At 45.1% G+C, this 17,673-nt stretch overlaps 1 protein-coding gene across 19 annotated transcripts in view; it reads right to left on the bottom strand.

Moving 5' to 3' along the window:
* Positions 1-15,473, bottom strand: part of DIS3L (DIS3 like exosome 3'-5' exoribonuclease) — a 44,909-nt gene extending 29,436 nt beyond the window's left edge. For 2 of the 19 annotated variants that reach the window (XM_002753257.8, XM_054239358.2), the window contains exons 1-3: positions 14,976-15,138; positions 13,644-13,797; positions 1,178-1,306 (exon numbers count right to left, since the gene is read on the bottom strand). In XM_002753257.8, coding sequence (XP_002753303.4) covers positions 1,178-1,306; positions 13,644-13,797; positions 14,976-15,114 — 422 coding nt within the window. In that variant the 5' untranslated portion in view covers positions 15,115-15,138. Of the gene's footprint in view, positions 1-1,093; positions 1,307-4,297; positions 4,489-13,643; positions 13,799-14,305; positions 14,852-14,975; positions 15,139-15,360 lie in introns of those variants that run through there. The other 17 variants (XM_078333460.1, XM_078333462.1, XM_035258947.3 and 14 more) reach the window with 13 other exon arrangements.
* Between the last annotated feature and the right edge of the window lie 2,200 nt (positions 15,474-17,673).

The following is a 17,673-nucleotide window of genomic DNA, read 5'->3' as shown; positions in this document are numbered from 1 at the left end:
CTGAGGCAGGCAGATCACGAGGCCAGGAGATCGAGACCATCCTGGCCAACATGGTGAAACACAAAAAATACAAAAAAAAGTAAAAATACAAAAAAAAAAAAAAAACAATTAGCCAGGCATGGTGGCGTGCACCTGTAGTCCCAGCTGTTCAGAAGGCTGAGGTAGGGGAATCGTTTGAACCCAGGTGGCAGAGGATGCCTTGAGTTGAGTTCATGCCACTGCACTACAGCCTGGGTGATAGAGCAAGACTGTCTCAAAGAAAAAACAAAACCTCCTGATCCTCTTGCCTCAGCCTCCCAAGTACTGGGATTACAAGCGTGAGCCACTGTGCCCAGCTTTCAAGGTAACTTCTGAGGCACATTCCATGTGGCTCCTCAGTAGCACTGATGCAGCCTTTGCTCCCCACAGCTGCAGCACGTCCTTCACCGTCTTCCCTCCATCTCCATCTCACTCTCCCTGCTGCCTCACTCCTGTTTCTGGGAATTGCTTTCCACATAAATACTCCACATTCAAGGGCTTGCTTTAGGCTCTGCTTTCAGGAAGGCTTAAACCAGGACACTGTCTTTCCTGAAGCAGCTTTTTCAGAATAAAATTATCAGTTTCAGTTGAGTAAAACTGGAAGTAGGAGCCTGGCCAGGGACAGTGGCTGGCAGCTATAATCCCAGCACTTTGGGAGGCCAAGACGAGCGGATCGCTTGAACCCAGGAATTCAAGACTAGCCTGGGCAACATACTGGGACCCCATTTCTTCAAAAAATACAAAAACTAGCCGACTGTGGTGGCACATGCCTGTGGTCTCAGCTACTTGAGAGGCTGAGGTGGGAGGATCACTTGAGCCCAGAAGGTAAGTTGTGATCATACCATTGTATCAGCCTGGGTGACAAAGCAAAAAACCCTGGCTCAGGAAAAACAAACAAACAACAAGCCCAAAAAACAAAACAAAACCTGCCTTCCACATACATACGCATATTAAAGTTATGACTTCTAGGTCACTGGAATGATCCTGCTGGCTGCTAGGGTCTGGGGCAAACATACTCTGGGTACCTAAATCTTCCTAACCACAATTTAAAAAAATATATATCAGTTATGCATACTATTCAGATGAACTCCCAAACAGCAAACGATGAGGAAATGAAAGAAGGCGACGGTATGAAAACCACAGCGAGTCAGGGCTGTACCTGGTCTGCCACTTCTCCGTGGACTCTCCTCTTTCCCGAGGCAGATAGCAGCATTGCTGGAATTCATTAGCAAAGAGGATGCAATCATGACGGGCATCCTTCAGCAGGTTTCGCAGTTTGTTATACTGTCTGTGACGGGGGGGGGGGGGGGGGGGGGGGGGGGGGGGAGAAAAATAAATCTAACAAAGCAGGTACTCATCCGCTGCCATCTCTTACTAAGGATCAAAAAAGGACGGGGCATTTTAGAGCAAAAGACTGATTACTTTAAACCTGAACAACATGGATTTACATTGGTCTCAGTGTGCTCAGTGCTCAGCACTGGGTTGCTACTGTTTCTCGATTTTGCCTGCTGTAACGTGCTTGGGCAGGGCCTAGTTAATTAGTTTGCAAATCAATTAACCTCCTTTTCTTCTTTCCCCTTCAGAGACTTCTAGTGGTTTTATTATGTAATTATACTGCCTTGTCCTGCCTAGCCTCCTTCTTCAAAGCCTGAGTACACGGAGGCAAGCAGAGATTTAGGACTTTATTTTTGGACCTCACTTTGTTCTGTAAATACCATTAAGCATTAATATATTTGATTTTTTGCTGGCAGCCCTAGAAAAGAATGTGTAAGGTAAATAAGTTTGGTGATTTATCTGTGAATTTTATTTATGCAGCCACCATGATTTATGTAAGTGAGAGCTAGCCTCATCTGTCAGACAACTAACATTAAGTTTTAAGGTTTTGCCCATCAAGAGATCCTTCCCACCGCCAAGGAAAGAGGACGGTTTGAGACCAGGAGTTCAACACCTGCATGGGCAACATAGGGAGATCTTGTCTCTACCAAAAAATACAAAAATTAGCCAGGCGTGGTAGTGCACAACTGTAGTCCCAGCTACTTGGGAGGCTGAGGTGGGAGGATTGGTTGAGCCTGGGAAGTCAAGGCTGCAGTGAGCTGTGATTGTGCCATTACATTCCAGCCTGGGGAACAGAGCGAGACCTTGTTTCAAAAAACAACAAAAAGATACTTCCCACAACGCTGGCGGAAGTCACAAATCAAACATCAAGTCTTCTATGGGTCAGTTTCTAAGAAGGTGCTTGTCAATAGTCTAGGTACTATGAAATTACAGAAAACACTCAGTTATGTTAAAGGGAGCCAACTGCTTATTTAAAGATAAATTGCTGGGCGTGGTGGCTCATGCCTGTAATCTTAGCACTTTGGGAGGCTGAAGCAGGAGGACTGCTTGAGCCCAGGTATTGAAGACCAGCCTGGGCCACATAGCGAGACCTCATTCCTACACAAAATAAAAATACAAAAATTAGCTGGGCATATTTGCAAAGGTATATGCCATAACTGCAAAAAAAAAATTAGCTGGGCATAGTGGTACATGCCTATAGTCCCAGCTACTCAGGAGGCTGAGGCAGGAGGGTCCTTTAAGCTCAGGAGTCTGAGGCTGCAGTGAGCTATGATTAGGCCACTGCACTCCAGCCTGGGCAACAGAATGAGACCATCTCTAGCAAAATAAAAATAAAATAAAAATGGATTAATATTAAATCAGATTTAACATGTGTTTTAATAAATAGCATTTGTACCCTTCCTTCTGTACCTCTAGTCTGCCATCATAGGTTTTAAAAATTGAGTCTTTTGGCTGGGCGCAGTGGCTCAAGCCTGTAATCCCAGCACTTTGGGAGGCTGAGGCAGGTGAATCACGAGGTCAAGAGATCGAGACCATCCTGGTCAACATGGTGAAACCCCGTCTCTACTAAAAGTACAAAAATTAGCTGGGCATGGTGGTGCGTGCCTGTGATCCCAGCTACTCAGGAGGCTGAGGCAGGAGAATTGCCTGAACCCAGGAGGTGGAGGTTGTGGTGAGCCGAGATCGCGCCAATGCACTCCAGCCTGGGTAACAAGAGCGAAACTCTGTCTCAAAAAAATAAAAAATAAAAAATTGATTCTTTTAACTGAAGCAAAGGCAGAACTCCCAAACGAATCTTGTTAAATGTGTAAACACTGATCACCAATCTGTGTGGTCTTATACCTTATTAGCAAACAAGAAATAGATTTTATTTTCTTAGTAATTCTAATTCTGAGTCACTGTAAAAAGGATCATAAATAGGAACTTATAAAATATCTTTTTTTTTTTCTCACTCTGTTGCCCAGGCTGCTGTGGCACGATCTTGGCTCACTGCAACCTCCACCTCCCAGATTCAAGTGATTCTCCTGCCCCAGCCTCCCAAGTAGCTGGGATTATAGGCATGCACCACCATGCCTGGCTAATTTTTGTATTTTCAGTTGAGACTGGATTCCACCATGTTTTACAGGCTGGTCTCAAACTCCTGACTTCAGGTGATCCACCTGCCTTGGCTTCCCAAAGTGCTGGGATTACAGGCACGAGCCACTGTGCCTGGCCATAAAACATATTAATAAACAAAGGGATTCAGTTTCATTTCTGTGAATGGCAGCTTTTCTTAACAGAATTCCACTTGTACAAACAAAAGCTGTTCCCTCACCCCTCAAGATGCATAGAATATATCATACTAGTAATTTTCCCACTTTCACAAAGACACTTTTTTTTTTTTGAGACAGGGTCTCACTCTGTCACCCAGGTTGGAATGCAGTGGCAGCATCATGGCTCACTGCAGCCTCAAACTCCTGGGTTCAGATGATTCCTCCACCTCAGCCTCCCGAGTAGGTGGCACACCCAATACAACTGGCTAATTTTTTATTTTTTTGTAGGGACAGGGTCTTGCCATGTTGACCACGCTGGTCTCGAACTCCTGGGCTCGAGCAATCCCCCTGCCTTGGCCTCCCAAAGTGTTGGGATTACAGGTGTGAGCCATCATGCCTGGATAAAGACACATTTAAAACTTATTTTAAAAGCCTCTTAGAAGAGTCTATGCCACACTATTAACAGTGTGGGCAGGCTTTCATTTTGGTAATGCTTGGAATTTTCAAAATGAGTACTTATTTATTAATAGGAATGATTTTTGGAGAGATTTCATAAACATCTGCAATTTATTATTTCAGAGAAAACATTGAAAAAAATATTGCCTGCTCTTCCTGACTCTGACTCCTAGAAGTTTTTGTTCCCTTTACCTACCATCGCATTTTGTACACTCTTACAAAACACTTGAACTTACTGTAGTTATTTGTTTACTGATGGTCTCCCTTGCTAAACATCCTTCATTATCAAATCTTTGCTGCGCTTCTTCTGTGTGCCAGGTTTGCTGGGGGAGGTGAAGGCTGCTGCACTGTCCCTTGGGGACACCAACTAGCCATCCCACTGCCTCTGAATAGTGACCTATGGCATAGATAGGGCAGTGCTCCATGTCTACAGCAAAGAAACGAAAAATATAGCTACCAGACAATCCAGCAATCCCACTTCTGCGCATATACCTAAATCGAAGGCGAGGACGCAAATAGACATTTGTACACCTATGTTCATAGCAACATTACTCACAGTACATAGGCAAAAGGTGGAAGCAGTCTATCCACGGATGAATGGATAAGCATAATGTAGAATATATTATTCACATTTAAAAAGGAAGAAAATTGCAGCACATGCCAGAACATGGGTGAACCGTGACACATTATGCAGAGTGAAATAAGCTACTCACCAAAGGACAAACACTGTGTTATTCCACTTACACGAGGTACTACGAGTAGCCAAATTCATAGAGGTGGAAGGTAGAATAGTAGAATAGGGGCCAGGGAGGGAAGACAGCATCTAAAGCGTGTACAGTTTCAGTCAGGATCAATGAAAAGTTCCGGAAACACATGTTAGTGATGGCTGACAACAGTGAATATGTATTTAATCCCCTTGAACACTGCACTTAAAAAAGGTTAAAATGATAATTTTATGTATGTACATTTTACTACATTTAATAAAAAGGCTACACTACCTGGCAAAAACAAACCAAACATAACACAGAACCATCCATTTCAGTGGGATAAGTGCCTTGAAAGGAGAGGGGAGGGATGGGAAGGCTTCCTGGAATAGGTGACCCATGAGCCCTGAAGGATGAATAAGAGTAAGCAGAGACAAAGGGCCCAAGAGAGGACAGCAGGGCGGAAAGTGTGAGACAGCAGACAGCACAGCTGTACCTCACCCACAGCAGGTGCTTTCCAAATGAACAGATCAATGCACAGCCCTACATGATCACAGCGATCCAAGTCCAGGATAGCAACACCCCTGAATAAACAGACACTTCCAGAGCCCAGCTGCCTTTTGCTGAGCTTCACAGACATCACTGCATTTGTTTTTACACCTTCGCTTCAGACCCAGAGATCTTTTTTTTTTTTTTTTTGAGACAGGGACTCACTCTGTTGCCCAGGCTGGAGCGCAGAGGCACGATCACCGCTCCCTGCAGCCTCAAACTCTCAGGCTCAAGTGTTCGCTCACCTCGGCCTCATGAGCAGCCAGACTACATATGCACACCACCATGCCCAGCTAATTTTTTCTTTTGTATTTTTTATTGAGACAGGGTCTCGCTATGTTACCCAGGCTCAAATTCCTAAGCTGAAGCAATCTCACCTCAGCTTCCCAACGTGCTGGCCGTGAGCCACTGTGCAGACCTAAGGTTTCTGGAATTCTGTCCTCTGCAAATACTGATGTGCCACAAGCCAGACCCAGGGGTTACCACCAGATTAATGACAATCCTTCCTAATATTTAGAAAAATATATAATTTAACAAAAAACGTTCTCAATTTTAAGTTTCACTCCCATATATATTTTTCTTAGACTTTCAGTGCAAGCTTCCATTTGTCAGCTACCAATCAGCCAGATAAAACAAATGAACAAATGGTACAAGAATATTAATGCAGAAAGCAGGAAACAAACAGCGAATCACTCTGAGAGTGACAGGTTTGCTTGTAGACATGTGGGCTTATGGTTATAATTTAATAGCGCATATATACAATATAGTCATATTTTTTGCTAGTCAGGGTTCTGCGGTGCATATGATGGGACTAGATAGATGAATATCCTGCATGGAGTCAGCAAACAGCACCAAGTGCCTAAAGCAAATTTGACTACAACGACAGAACAAGGGTTTCAGACAGTCAAGTACAGGCTGGGTGGAGTAGCTCATGCCTGTAATCGCAGCACTTTGGGAGAATGAGGTGGGCTGATCACTTGAGGTCAGGAGTTTGAAACTGGCCTGGCCAACATGGTGAAACCCTGTCTCTACTAAAAATACAAAAACTAGCTGGGCATGGTGGTGGGTGCCTGTAATCCCAGCTACCCGGGAGGCTGAGGCAGGAGAAGAGCCTGAACCCAGGAGGCAGAGGTTGCAGTGAGCTGAGATGGTGCCACTGTGCTCCATTCTGGGTGACAGAGCCAGATTCCTTCTCAAAAACAAACAAATAAATAAATAAATAATCAAGTCTTACAGAAAAACCTTAGTTCCCAGACTGCCTTGGATGTTTTCTAAAATTTCATCACCTTAATGTTTTAAGCAATTTCTTAGAGGGATAGTTAAACCCACCTTCTTTAGGTTATTATTATTTTTTTTTTTACTATTTTTATTCAGTGGTGACCTTACCTACAGATGCAATATCCCTTCCCGCTGCTGACTGTACTCTCTAAGGATTAGAAGTGGGAGTCCCCTTGGCCTGGCACAGTGGCTTACAACTGTAATCCCAACACTTTGGGAGGCTGAGGTGGGCAGATCACTTGAGATCAGGAGTTCGAGACCTGCCTGGCCAGCATGGTGAAACCCCATCTCTACTAAAAACACAAAAAAATCAGCCGGGAGTGGTAGTGCATGCCTGTAGTTCCAGCTACCTGGGAGGCTGAGGCACGAGAATGGCTTGAACCCGAAAGGCGGAGGTTGCAGTGAGCCAAGATCGCGCCATTGCACTCCAGCTTGGGTGACAGCAAGACTCCATCTCAAGAAGTGGAAGTCCTCCACCAGAGGAAAGACCTACAAAGTGAATTCTGTACTAAATGTATTTCGTCAACCCTGGTAGGGTCTCACGGACTTACCTGCAGAGACCATTGAGTTTTCTACAAGTCTATATTTCCATTTATATTAGACGATACTCACAAAACATTTTTATGGAGTACATTTGGGGCCATGTGAATGACGGCTTTCTAATTGTACTGCCATTTGGTGTCAGTGTGGCCCTCACAGATGCCCCAGAGACACTTCAAAGTCTTGACCTTAACTCCCCTGCCCCCAGGCTTTCTCTAGCATTCCCTCTCTCCATCCAGTCATACAAGCCAGAAACCTGAGTGATACCCTTGACTCCATCTTCCCTGCCACCTCACATACCTAAATCTATCACTAGTTCTAGAGATTTTAAAAAACAACAGCTTTATTAAGATTTAATTCACAGGGCCGGGCGCAGTGGCTCACGCCTGTAATCCCAGCACTTTGGGAGGCTGAGGTGGGTGGATCACGAGGTCAAGAGATCGGGACCATCCTGGTCAACATGGTGAAACCCCCGTCTCTACTAAAAATACAAAAAATTAGCTGGGCATGGTGGCACGTGACTGTAATCCCAGCTACTCGGGAGGCTGAGGCAGGAGAATTGCCTGAACCCAGGAGGCGGAGGTTGCGGTGAGCCCAGATCGCGCCATTGCACTCCAGCCTGGGTAACAAGAGCGAAACTCCGTCTCAAAAAAAAAAAAAAAAGATATAATTCACATACCATAAAATTTACCCTTAAAACACACAGAATTCAGTGATTTTTAGTAAAGTCACAGTTATGCAACCATCACCATGATCTAATTACAGAACATCTTAATCACTCGAAAAAGAAACCCAAATTCATCCATGAAGCAGTCACTGCTTGTTCCCCTTGGACCCAAGCCCCTGGCAACCACTAATCTACTTTCTGTCTCTGTTGATATGCCTATTCTGGTCATTTTACATAAATGGAATTATACAGCATATGATGTTTTATGTGTGCTGGCTTCTTTCGCTTAGCATATTTTTGTGGTTTATCCATGGTGTAGCTTGTATCAGTATGTCATTCCGTCTTATGGCTGAATAATATTCCACTGCATGGATAGACCACCTTTTGCTTAACCATTACCAATTAATGAACATTTGGGCTGTTTCCACTTTTTGGCTATGATGAAGAAAGCTGCCATGTGTATAATGTTTTCATTTTTATTTATTTATTTATTTTTGGAGATGGAGTCCTGCTTTGTTGCCCAGGCTGGAATACAGTGGAGAGACCTTGGCTCACTGCAACCTCCGCCTCCTGGATTCAAGCAATTCTCATGCCTCAGCCTCCCAAGAAGCTGGGACTATAGGTGTGCGCCACCACGGCCACTAATTTTTTGTATTTTAGTAGAGATGGGTTTCACCATGTTGCCCAGGCTGGTTTTGAACTCCTGAAACTCAGGCTATTCCATCCACCTTGGCCTCCCAAAGTTTTGGGATTACAGGCATGAGCCACTGCGCCTGGCTGTGTATGATGGTTTCAGTTTCAATGTTGACATGTTTTCAATTCCTCAGTTACATATTTAGGAAGTTTTATAGATTTTTACCTATTAAATAGCTCTTGGAAACATCTATTTCTAACTCTAAGCTACCAACATTCCCTCATCTAGACTAAAGCAAAAGCCTCCTTGCTTCTTTTTTCTAGGCCTCTTCTCTACCTGGCCCAATAATACCGTCTTTGTTGTTTTTGAGACAGAGTTTTGCTCTGTCACCCAGGCTGTAGTGCAATGGCATGATCGCAGCTCACTGCAACCTCTGCCTCCCAGGTTCAGCCTCCCAAGTAGCTGGGATTACAGGCATCCACCATCATGCCCAGCTAATTTTTGTATTTTTGTAGAGATGGGGCTTCACCATATTGGCCAGGCTGGTCTTGAACTCCTGACCTCAGGTGATCCACCCACCTTGGCCTCCCAAAGTATTGGGATTACAGGTATGAACCACCACACACAGCTGAGTAATTCTTTTAGGACAGGAATCTGATCATGTTATCTCACTTTGCTTAAAACTTTTCCCTGACATCCCTGAGGCCCATGAGGCCTTCTATCCAACCCAGACATTCTTTCCGCTCCTTGAGCGTGCCACAGGCCCCTCCCCATGGGCCCTGCACAGGCATTTTCCTCTACCTTGAAAGTTTTTCTCTCCACTCTGCCTGGTTTATGCCAACCCTGAGACCCCGCCAAGGCATTCCCCTCAGGAAAGCCCTTCTCACCTCCCTGGCTGGTCTGGGCTCTCCTAGCGCCCTGTCCCTGTGCTTCAGTGCCTTTGTCACAGTTGCAGTTCTGCATGTTTGTGTGATAGCCCGATTACTGCCTGTCTCCCCGCCAGGACCCCGTCTGCTCTGGTTCGCCATTGTATCCACAGTGCTAGCAGTTTTCGGCACATACAGTCTCTGGGGGAACATTTGTTAATAAACTAACGCACATGTGAACACAGAACATGGTAGACAAAACAGCCTTCCAGAGTTGTTGGGGGCCTCCTCAGTAAATAAGCATTGACTGAGGATGATTAGATGGCAGGACATGTGATTATCCTGAAGGACTAAAGACCTGCCATTAGTCATACTGCTTTGTGCAAAATACTTATGAAAACAAACATTCTGTGCATTGATATTATTGAATATAAAATCTTATTACAAATATAACCAGATGAAAGGCTATATCTTTCTATTGTTAAACACAACTCTGGTGATTGCATTTCAGCAAAACAATGTCATCTATCACGTTAAATAAAGTTCATTTGCAGTTTTCTGATTTGGTAACTTTGATTATTTAACTTACATTAGGATTGTATTAAAGTACTTGAACATGAGGACTTATATCTAGATTTATGTTCAAACATATTTAAATAACAATAGAAGACAATAAGTCAGCACTGGGTGACCAGGAGGATTTTTTTCTTTAGAAACAAGGTTGATATATCACTCATGTTGAGAACACTGAGGTATTGATGAGGAGTTAGATCACCTGACCTTTCAGATCTCTCCAACCATAATATTCTACAATTCCAATCATTTTTTTCCTTTGTTTTGAGAAAGAATCTCGATCTTGTTGCCCAGGCTGGAGTGCAGTGGTACGATCTTGGCTCACTACAATCTCTGCTTCCCAGGTTCAAGTGATTTTTCTGCCTCAGCCTCCTGAGTAGCTACAATTACAGGCGTGCGCCACCTCGTCTGGCTAATTTTTGTATCTTTAGTAGAGCCAGGATTTTGTCATGTTGGCCAGCCTAGTATCAAACTCCTGACCTCAACTGATCCACCTGCCTCGGTTTCCCAAAGTGCTGGGATTATAGGCGCGAGCCACTGAGCCTGGACTGATTCCAATCTTATATTGTCAAGAAACTGAGTCATGAAATATGGAGACTCTATGAAGCTATACAGGAGGAATTCAAGAGGAAATCAAAAGGAACAAGCGAAGTATCCTATACCAGACACCAGACGGGACCAAGAATTATTAACTGACCAAATTTTCCTAAGCAATAATGTTCCTAAAAGCATACTGGATAAAATGAATTATTGACTGACATCTCAAAAATCTCCAAGGAAGAACTGAAAAACAAAACAAAATGTTTCCCAACATTAAATGAACAAAACATTAGAGAGTTTCTGCTAGGCCAAGTTCAGTTAAATATAAAAAGTCAATTATTACATGCTGGGAGCGGTGGCTCACGCCTGTAATCCCGGCAGTTTGGGAGGCCGAGGCGGGTGGATCAGGAGGTCAAGAGATCGAGACCATCCTGGTCAACATGGTGAAACCCTGTCTCTACTAAAGATACAAAAAATTAGCTGGGCATGATGGCATGTGCCTGTAATCCCAGCTACTCGGGAGGCTGAGGCAGGAGAATTGCCTGAACCCAGGAGGCGGAGGTTGCAGTGAGCCGAGATTGCGCCATTCAACTCCAGCCTGGGTAACAAGAGCGAAATTCCGACTCAAAAAAAAAAAAAAAAATTATTATAAAAAAATGGGTAAGTAGGTAAAGTAATACATATGCTAATTAGCTTGATTCAGCCTTTCCACAATGTATACATATTTCAAAACAGGTAAAGTAATACATATGCTAATTAGCTTGATTCAGCCTTTCCACAATGTATACATATTTCAAAACATCATGTTGTGGCCGGGCGTGGTGGCTCACACCTGTAATCCAAGCACTTTGGAGGCCAAGGCAGGCGGATCACCGGAGATTGGGAGTTCAAGACCAACCTGACCAACATGGTGAAACCCCATCTTTAAAAAAATAAAATAAAATAAAAATAATAATTAAAAAACCACATCATGTTGTATACCATAAATATATATGATTTTTTAAAATTTTTAAATAGAGACAGGGGTCTCACTATGTTGCCCAGCTGGTCTTGAACTGGACTCAAGTTACCCTCCTTGTCTTGGCCTCCCAAAGTTCTGGGATTATAAGCGTGAGCTACTGGGCCTGGCCAAATATATACAATTCTAATCTGTCAATCAAAAAAAGTCAACTAACTTCTACAGAACACTTAGTAAGGCTAAATTAATAAAGAAAGTCTCCCAGATCTTATGTATTCAATGCCTATTATTAATTTTAAAGTTAGCCAGCCGGGCAGGTGGCTCACGCCTGTAATCCCAGCACTTTGGGAGCCTGAGGTGGGCGGATCAGCTGAGGTTGGGAGTTTGAGACCAGCCTGACCAACGTGGAGAAAACCTGTCTCCACTAAAAATACAAAAATTAGCTGGGTGTGGTGGCGCCTGCCTGTAATCCCAGCTACTCGGGAGGCTGAGGCAGGAGAATTGCTTGAACCCGGGAGGCAGAAATTGCAGTGAGCCGAGACTGCACCACTGAACTCCAGCCTGGGCAACAAGAGTGAAACTCCAACTCAAAAAAAAAAAAGTTAGCTTCAATAAATGACACTTTCTAGAGCTTAGGCAATTTGGGTCATTTAGCTTGTGTCAACAAGCAAAGTGCCAAGTGCTGATTTCCTCCTCTTCCATCATGCTCATGTTACACCCTTGAAGACCAGGCCCAAATCCATGTCCCCCAGAGAATTTTGTGGTCTCATCTCTCTATCCCACATTTACTTCTGCACTTTGCATAGTCCACACTAAATTATCCTTTGTGTGCCTAAGGTGCTTCATAATAACTATCTTGTTTCTTCCATCTAACCCCAGTAAGACAATAGGTTTGTTGTGAGAGGGACTAAGACTTCTTTTTTATTCTCCAAGGCCTAGAACTAAGAGCTCAAAAAGTGCTTACCAAACCAACGAAATCAGGGTATTATCATATGGCCCTATTTCATAACCCCTCATCTTTTGTTTTCACATTTAGTATATTCAAAGACATGACAAAGCAGTGGAAAACCAATAGTTTTTCATCAAGTTAACTACTCTTGAAATGTTCAGGAGAAAAGACGTTTAAATTCCAACTCTCTCTCTTTAAATGTCCCAGGAATTAGTTTCTAAAACAATCCTTAACATTAAAAATATTTTAGAAAACAGAAGTTGAAAAGGCTGGCAGTGTGTTAGCAATCCAAATGATAACAACGAATTGATTTTAGTAGCAGAAATTGAAATACGACACCTGGAGCAGCATTTAAATTTGGATGTGTATAAACATCTATATCTTGGTGTCTGAACAAAATAAACTCGATGCTCATTTAAAAATATTCTATCTGAAAAACGCTGCACACAATCTGGTTAATGTACGTTTTTTGAACTGAGCATGTAATAAGAGGACAATTTGTCATTTTCATATACAAATAAAAACACTTCATCTTTTATTACCAAGACCTGAAGAAACCACATTTTTAAAAAGAATAAATGTGTAGTTTGTGCTTATTAAATAACTTACAGTGTTAAGAGGTTGGACATATAATTCTAATATGCCATTTCCATACAGTCTTAAGTTCAAGTCATAAACCTTTCCCAATGTTAAAGGAAGCGAAATTATTTTTCAAAGTATTTGTTTAAAAGATAGACAACTATTCTTCATTTAAGTACAAGGCGAGAATTTTAGACTGGTTCAATGAGAAATCCTTTGTTCAGCAAATACAGTGACTAGGGCTGGTAGTTACACTAGTAATCTGAAAATAAAACATGCTATTTCTGGTTTCATTGAATAAATCATTACAAGTACAATTTGCATCCACAACAAGAGTTTAAAATTTAAAAATAAAGTACTCTTTTCCCCAAGAAAAGAATGTATGCTTCTGAAACAATGTATCTATAAATAAGATTAAACAATACACATTATCAACAAGAAATAAGCAATAACCCTGCCACTATAAAAATGCAAGCCAAAAGCCAATTCACACTAGAATCTTAAATACCCACAGACTGGGGACACTGCAGGTTATTGATCTACAGTCAGCTCTCTTGGCCAGGTGTTGAAGCAGAAATATAAAATAATGTTACCGCATTCCTCACTATCAAAGAGAATACGAAATCAGTCTGAAAAGTCCTTTCTGACAAAATAATGAATTCCTCCCGTCCCCCTCCAACAAGAGACCTTCTCTAAGGTGGGGAGAACCTATGGCATATAGAAATAAAGAAGGCAAAACATATACCTCCGGCCTCTTTGGTGCTGTACAGCTTGACAAGCTGTTTGCATAAAAATAATTCCCTTCAACTCAGGAAACTCAAGGATCTCAAGATAATCTTGAACAACTTTCCAGTCTGGGATCACGTAATGAGTCACATCACTAGACAAGAGCTTCCCATCTGAAACATAATTCAAAATGTAAGAGATCAGACCATGTTTCCAAACCTGGTTTATGACTAAATGTCATCGTGCCCTAGCACGCAAAATAACTTCCAGTCTTAACTCCAAAGTGGGAGTTTTTAAAAGACAAATCTACTTTGGTGGAGGCCCAAAGTTCAGGTATATTGAGCACCCTTATTTTTTTTTTTGAAGCTGTGATAAATACAAGCTCAACGCGGTTTATGGTGTTGCCAGAGGTACAGGAGAGGATGACACATTTTCAGCATAACCTGAATATTTCAGTGTTAACTCATCATTGACAAATACGTTCAAATGAAGCATCCCCAAATTTATACCACTTGTGTATGATGCCCAGCAATTTCAAGTAGGCTCTGTGTCAAGCTTCTCCAAGTGCGCAGCAGCCGAGGGCCACAAGGGTTGAATTGAGAAAATGCTCAGTGCGAGCAAGAGGGCAGAGATGGGGTTTCCACCAGGCCCGCATCTGATAACTGGTTAACCAAGCTCTACCTGAAATGTTCACCTTAACCACCAAGTTTGGAGGATTCCAAACCCCCAATGCTCATCCTCCCATGGGGGAAAGAGAACCAATAACGTGCATCGTTCTATCCGCCACTCTTGCAGCCTAGAAACCAAGGACGGGTGCTCAGGAGTCCCCAGTCCAACTTCCCTTTGACCTTCTTCCCCAGTGCCTGCCCTGATAGTTCACAAATCTGCGGGGGAAAAGTCTGGGGCACCAGTGCCCGCAGGTCAGGAAACCTGAGGCTGCAAAGCAGGCGATGTCAGCTCCGCCGCGGCAGCAGCTGGCCAGAAGCTCCCGGGGGCTCCCAGCTCGGGACCTCCCCATTTCACCGCCACGGCTGGAGGAGGCCTCGGCTTCCGCGCCCTCCGGCCCCTCTGAGGAGCCGAACCACGCGGCCTCCGGGCTGGGGCGCGGGTCTCTCCGGCCTTTCCATTGGACAGGGCGGAGCAGTCGGGGAGTCCTGCGCGGGGCTCCCCAGAAGTCGCGGACCCGGGCCGCTGGGTCCCAACCCGCAGAGAGACGGGGGTGACGCCGGGGGGCGGGCGCGGGCCGCAGGGCCTAGGCCCCAGTGCCCCTGCAGCTGGCGCTCCGCCTCCGGGCCGCGCTCACCCCCTCACCGCGGCCGCCCGCCCCCGCCCGCCCCCGCCCAGGCCTGACCGTGGCTGCAGGCGGCGGGCTGCGGGCAGAGCGGGCTGTGGCAGGGCACGCAGGGCCGCAGGTAGTGCTCGCGCACGATCCGCAGCGTGCGGCCCTGGAAAGTCCTCAGCAGCAGCACCTTCTCCCGCTTCTGCAGCATGGCGGCGTGGCGCCGGGAGGCCGCGGAGCGGCGGGCGCGGCGGTGGCGAGGCCGTGACTTCGGGCCCGCCCCTCGGCCCTGGGCGCCGCGGCTCCGGAACCGCCCTAACGGCCGCGCCCCGGGGAGGCCCGGAGCCACACGCTCCCGGCTGGGCCCGGCCCTCCCGGTTCTCCCGGTCCTTCCGGCCTCAGTTTCTTCCCTTCCCGTAGTAGCCTGGACCAGGGAGGAGGGGTGGAAACGACTCACCCCAGAGACGGAGGGAAGACTAGAGAGATACCCGGACGGCCGGTGAGGAAGGGCGGGGAGCAGCTGTCCAAGATTAGGGGACTGTCCCCCCAGGTCCATGTGCGAGTGAAGCCGCCGTATTAATATTAATACCGGGTAATGAATGTTTTCTCTTCATTGCTCTCGCTAGCTCTAAACGAGGTAAAAGACTCAGCAAATAAGCTGGCAATCCTGCCAGCCTAACATTCTAAAAAGTTGTATTCATTTTTTTAAAAAGTCATTTTTTGTTGTTGCTATGGGGGGCTGGTCTTGCTCTGTTGGCCAGGCTGGTCCGAAGCGATCCACCCGCCTCGTCCTCACCAATTGTTGGGATTACAGGTGTGAACCGCTGCGGCCGGCCTTTCATGTAGTTTTAAAATTTATTTATTTTAGGCCGGGCGCGGTGGCTCACGCCTGTAATCCCAGCACTTTGGGAGGCCGAGGCGGGTGGATCACAAGGTCAAGGATCGAGACCATCCTGGTCAACATGGTGAAACCCTGTCTCTACTAAAAATACAAAAAAATTAGCTGGGTATGGTGGCGCGTGCCTGTAATCCCAGCTACTCAGGAGGCTGAGGCAGGAGAATTGCCTGAACCCAGGAGGCGGAGGTTGCGGTGAGCCGAGATCGCGCCATTGCACTCCAGCCTGGGTAACAAGAGCGAAACTCCGGCTCAAAAAAAAAAAAAATATTTATTTTGGTATCCCTATTGATTTTATGGTGTACCTATATATTCAAACAATGGAGATAAAATGAAAACCAATTTCTTCCCTTGAAGCAAGCACTGTTCCACTCCAACTTTTATAGCATTTGCAGCCTCTGGCAAAAGATTTCTCCTTTAAACTACCACTGGGGGCTGGGCGCGGTGGGTCAAGCCTGTAATCCCAGCACTTTGGGAGGCCGAGGCGGGTGGATCAGGAGGTCAAGAGATCGAGACCATCCTGGTCAACATGGTGAAACCCCGTCTCTACTAAAAATACAAGAAATTAGCTGGGCATGGTGGTGCGTGCCTGTAATCCCAGCTCCTCAGGAGGCTGAGGCAGGAGAATTGCCTGAACCCAGGAGGCGGAGGTTGCTGTGAGCCGAGATCGTGCCATTGCACTCCAGCCTGGGTAACAAGAGCGAAACTGTCTCAAAAAAAAAAAAAAAAAAAAAAAGCTACCACTGATAAAATCGCAAACGTACAGGCTTGTATTAATAGCTCTTTTTTTTTTTTTTTTTCTTTCTTCTCTGATAGGGTCTTGCCCTGTCACTCAGACAGGAGTATAGTGTGTGATCACAGCATCATAGCTCACTGCAGCCCCTGAACTCCCCGGCACAAGCGATTCTCCCACCTCCCACCTTAGCCTCTCCAGTAGCTGTGACTACAGGCTTGGGCTGCCACGCCTAGGTTTTTTTTTTCTTTTAGAGGTGGGGATGTCTCACTAGGTTACCTAGGCGGGTCTCGAACTCCTGAGCTCAAGGGATCCTCCCACCTCAGCCTCCCAAAGTGCTGGTATTACTGGAGTGAACCACCATGCCCAAACTGTAGCTCCTGATAAAGAGATAGTCTTTTCTGAAATCACACACCCTTGATTGGATAGAATCCACTGTTCTTTCAAGCACTCAACTAAGACTTTTGAGCTGCACTAGTAGCTTTATATACGTGTCCTATTTAATTTCCACAATAAGTCAAAGGAGTGGGGCATTATCATTCCTATCTCATAAACTATAAAACAGGGTTAGGGAAGTTGAGTGACCAGGGTTCCCCAGTTATTAAGTGGTGGGATCAATATTCAAGCCAGAATCTGACTGAATTCAAAGCAGGCTCATAAGTGATTACTGTGCTATTCACAGATGAGTAAAATAAAGGTCTTGCATTTAGGGATTTTATAGTCTGCTTGGTGAACTCTAGTTAAGGCAGCTTCACTAGCTAAGTAGAAACATCAGACTTCCTGCAATGCTGAAGCAGGCAGAACTGAGGATACCCTGTTGGATGGCTCTTGTCACTTTAGGGGAACGCATTAAAGAGAGCCATGATCTCCCACTCGTTCGTTGTACTTCCATGTCAAGTTACCCTGCAGTGTGAGCTGATGTGAATGAGATCTGAGGTGGAATTGCAGGAATTTGGAAAACAGCACAGAGCTGGCCAGTAAGACAACCAGCAGTGCAGGAGGCTGGCCCTAATTCAGGGGATCAGTTCTAGAGAGATCAGAGGACAGGCAAGTTGCCGGAATTGCCCCCTACATAAATATGTTCCAGGCAGCTGCCCACAGTTCCCTCCAAAGCTCCCCCTTGTTCATTTTTCTTTTATTTC

Source organism: Callithrix jacchus, chromosome 8, assembly GCF_049354715.1.
Source record: "Callithrix jacchus isolate 240 chromosome 8, calJac240_pri, whole genome shotgun sequence".
Classification (NCBI taxonomy): Eukaryota; Metazoa; Chordata; class Mammalia; order Primates; family Cebidae; genus Callithrix; species Callithrix jacchus.
This window is presented reverse-complemented; position numbering and strand designations above follow the sequence as displayed.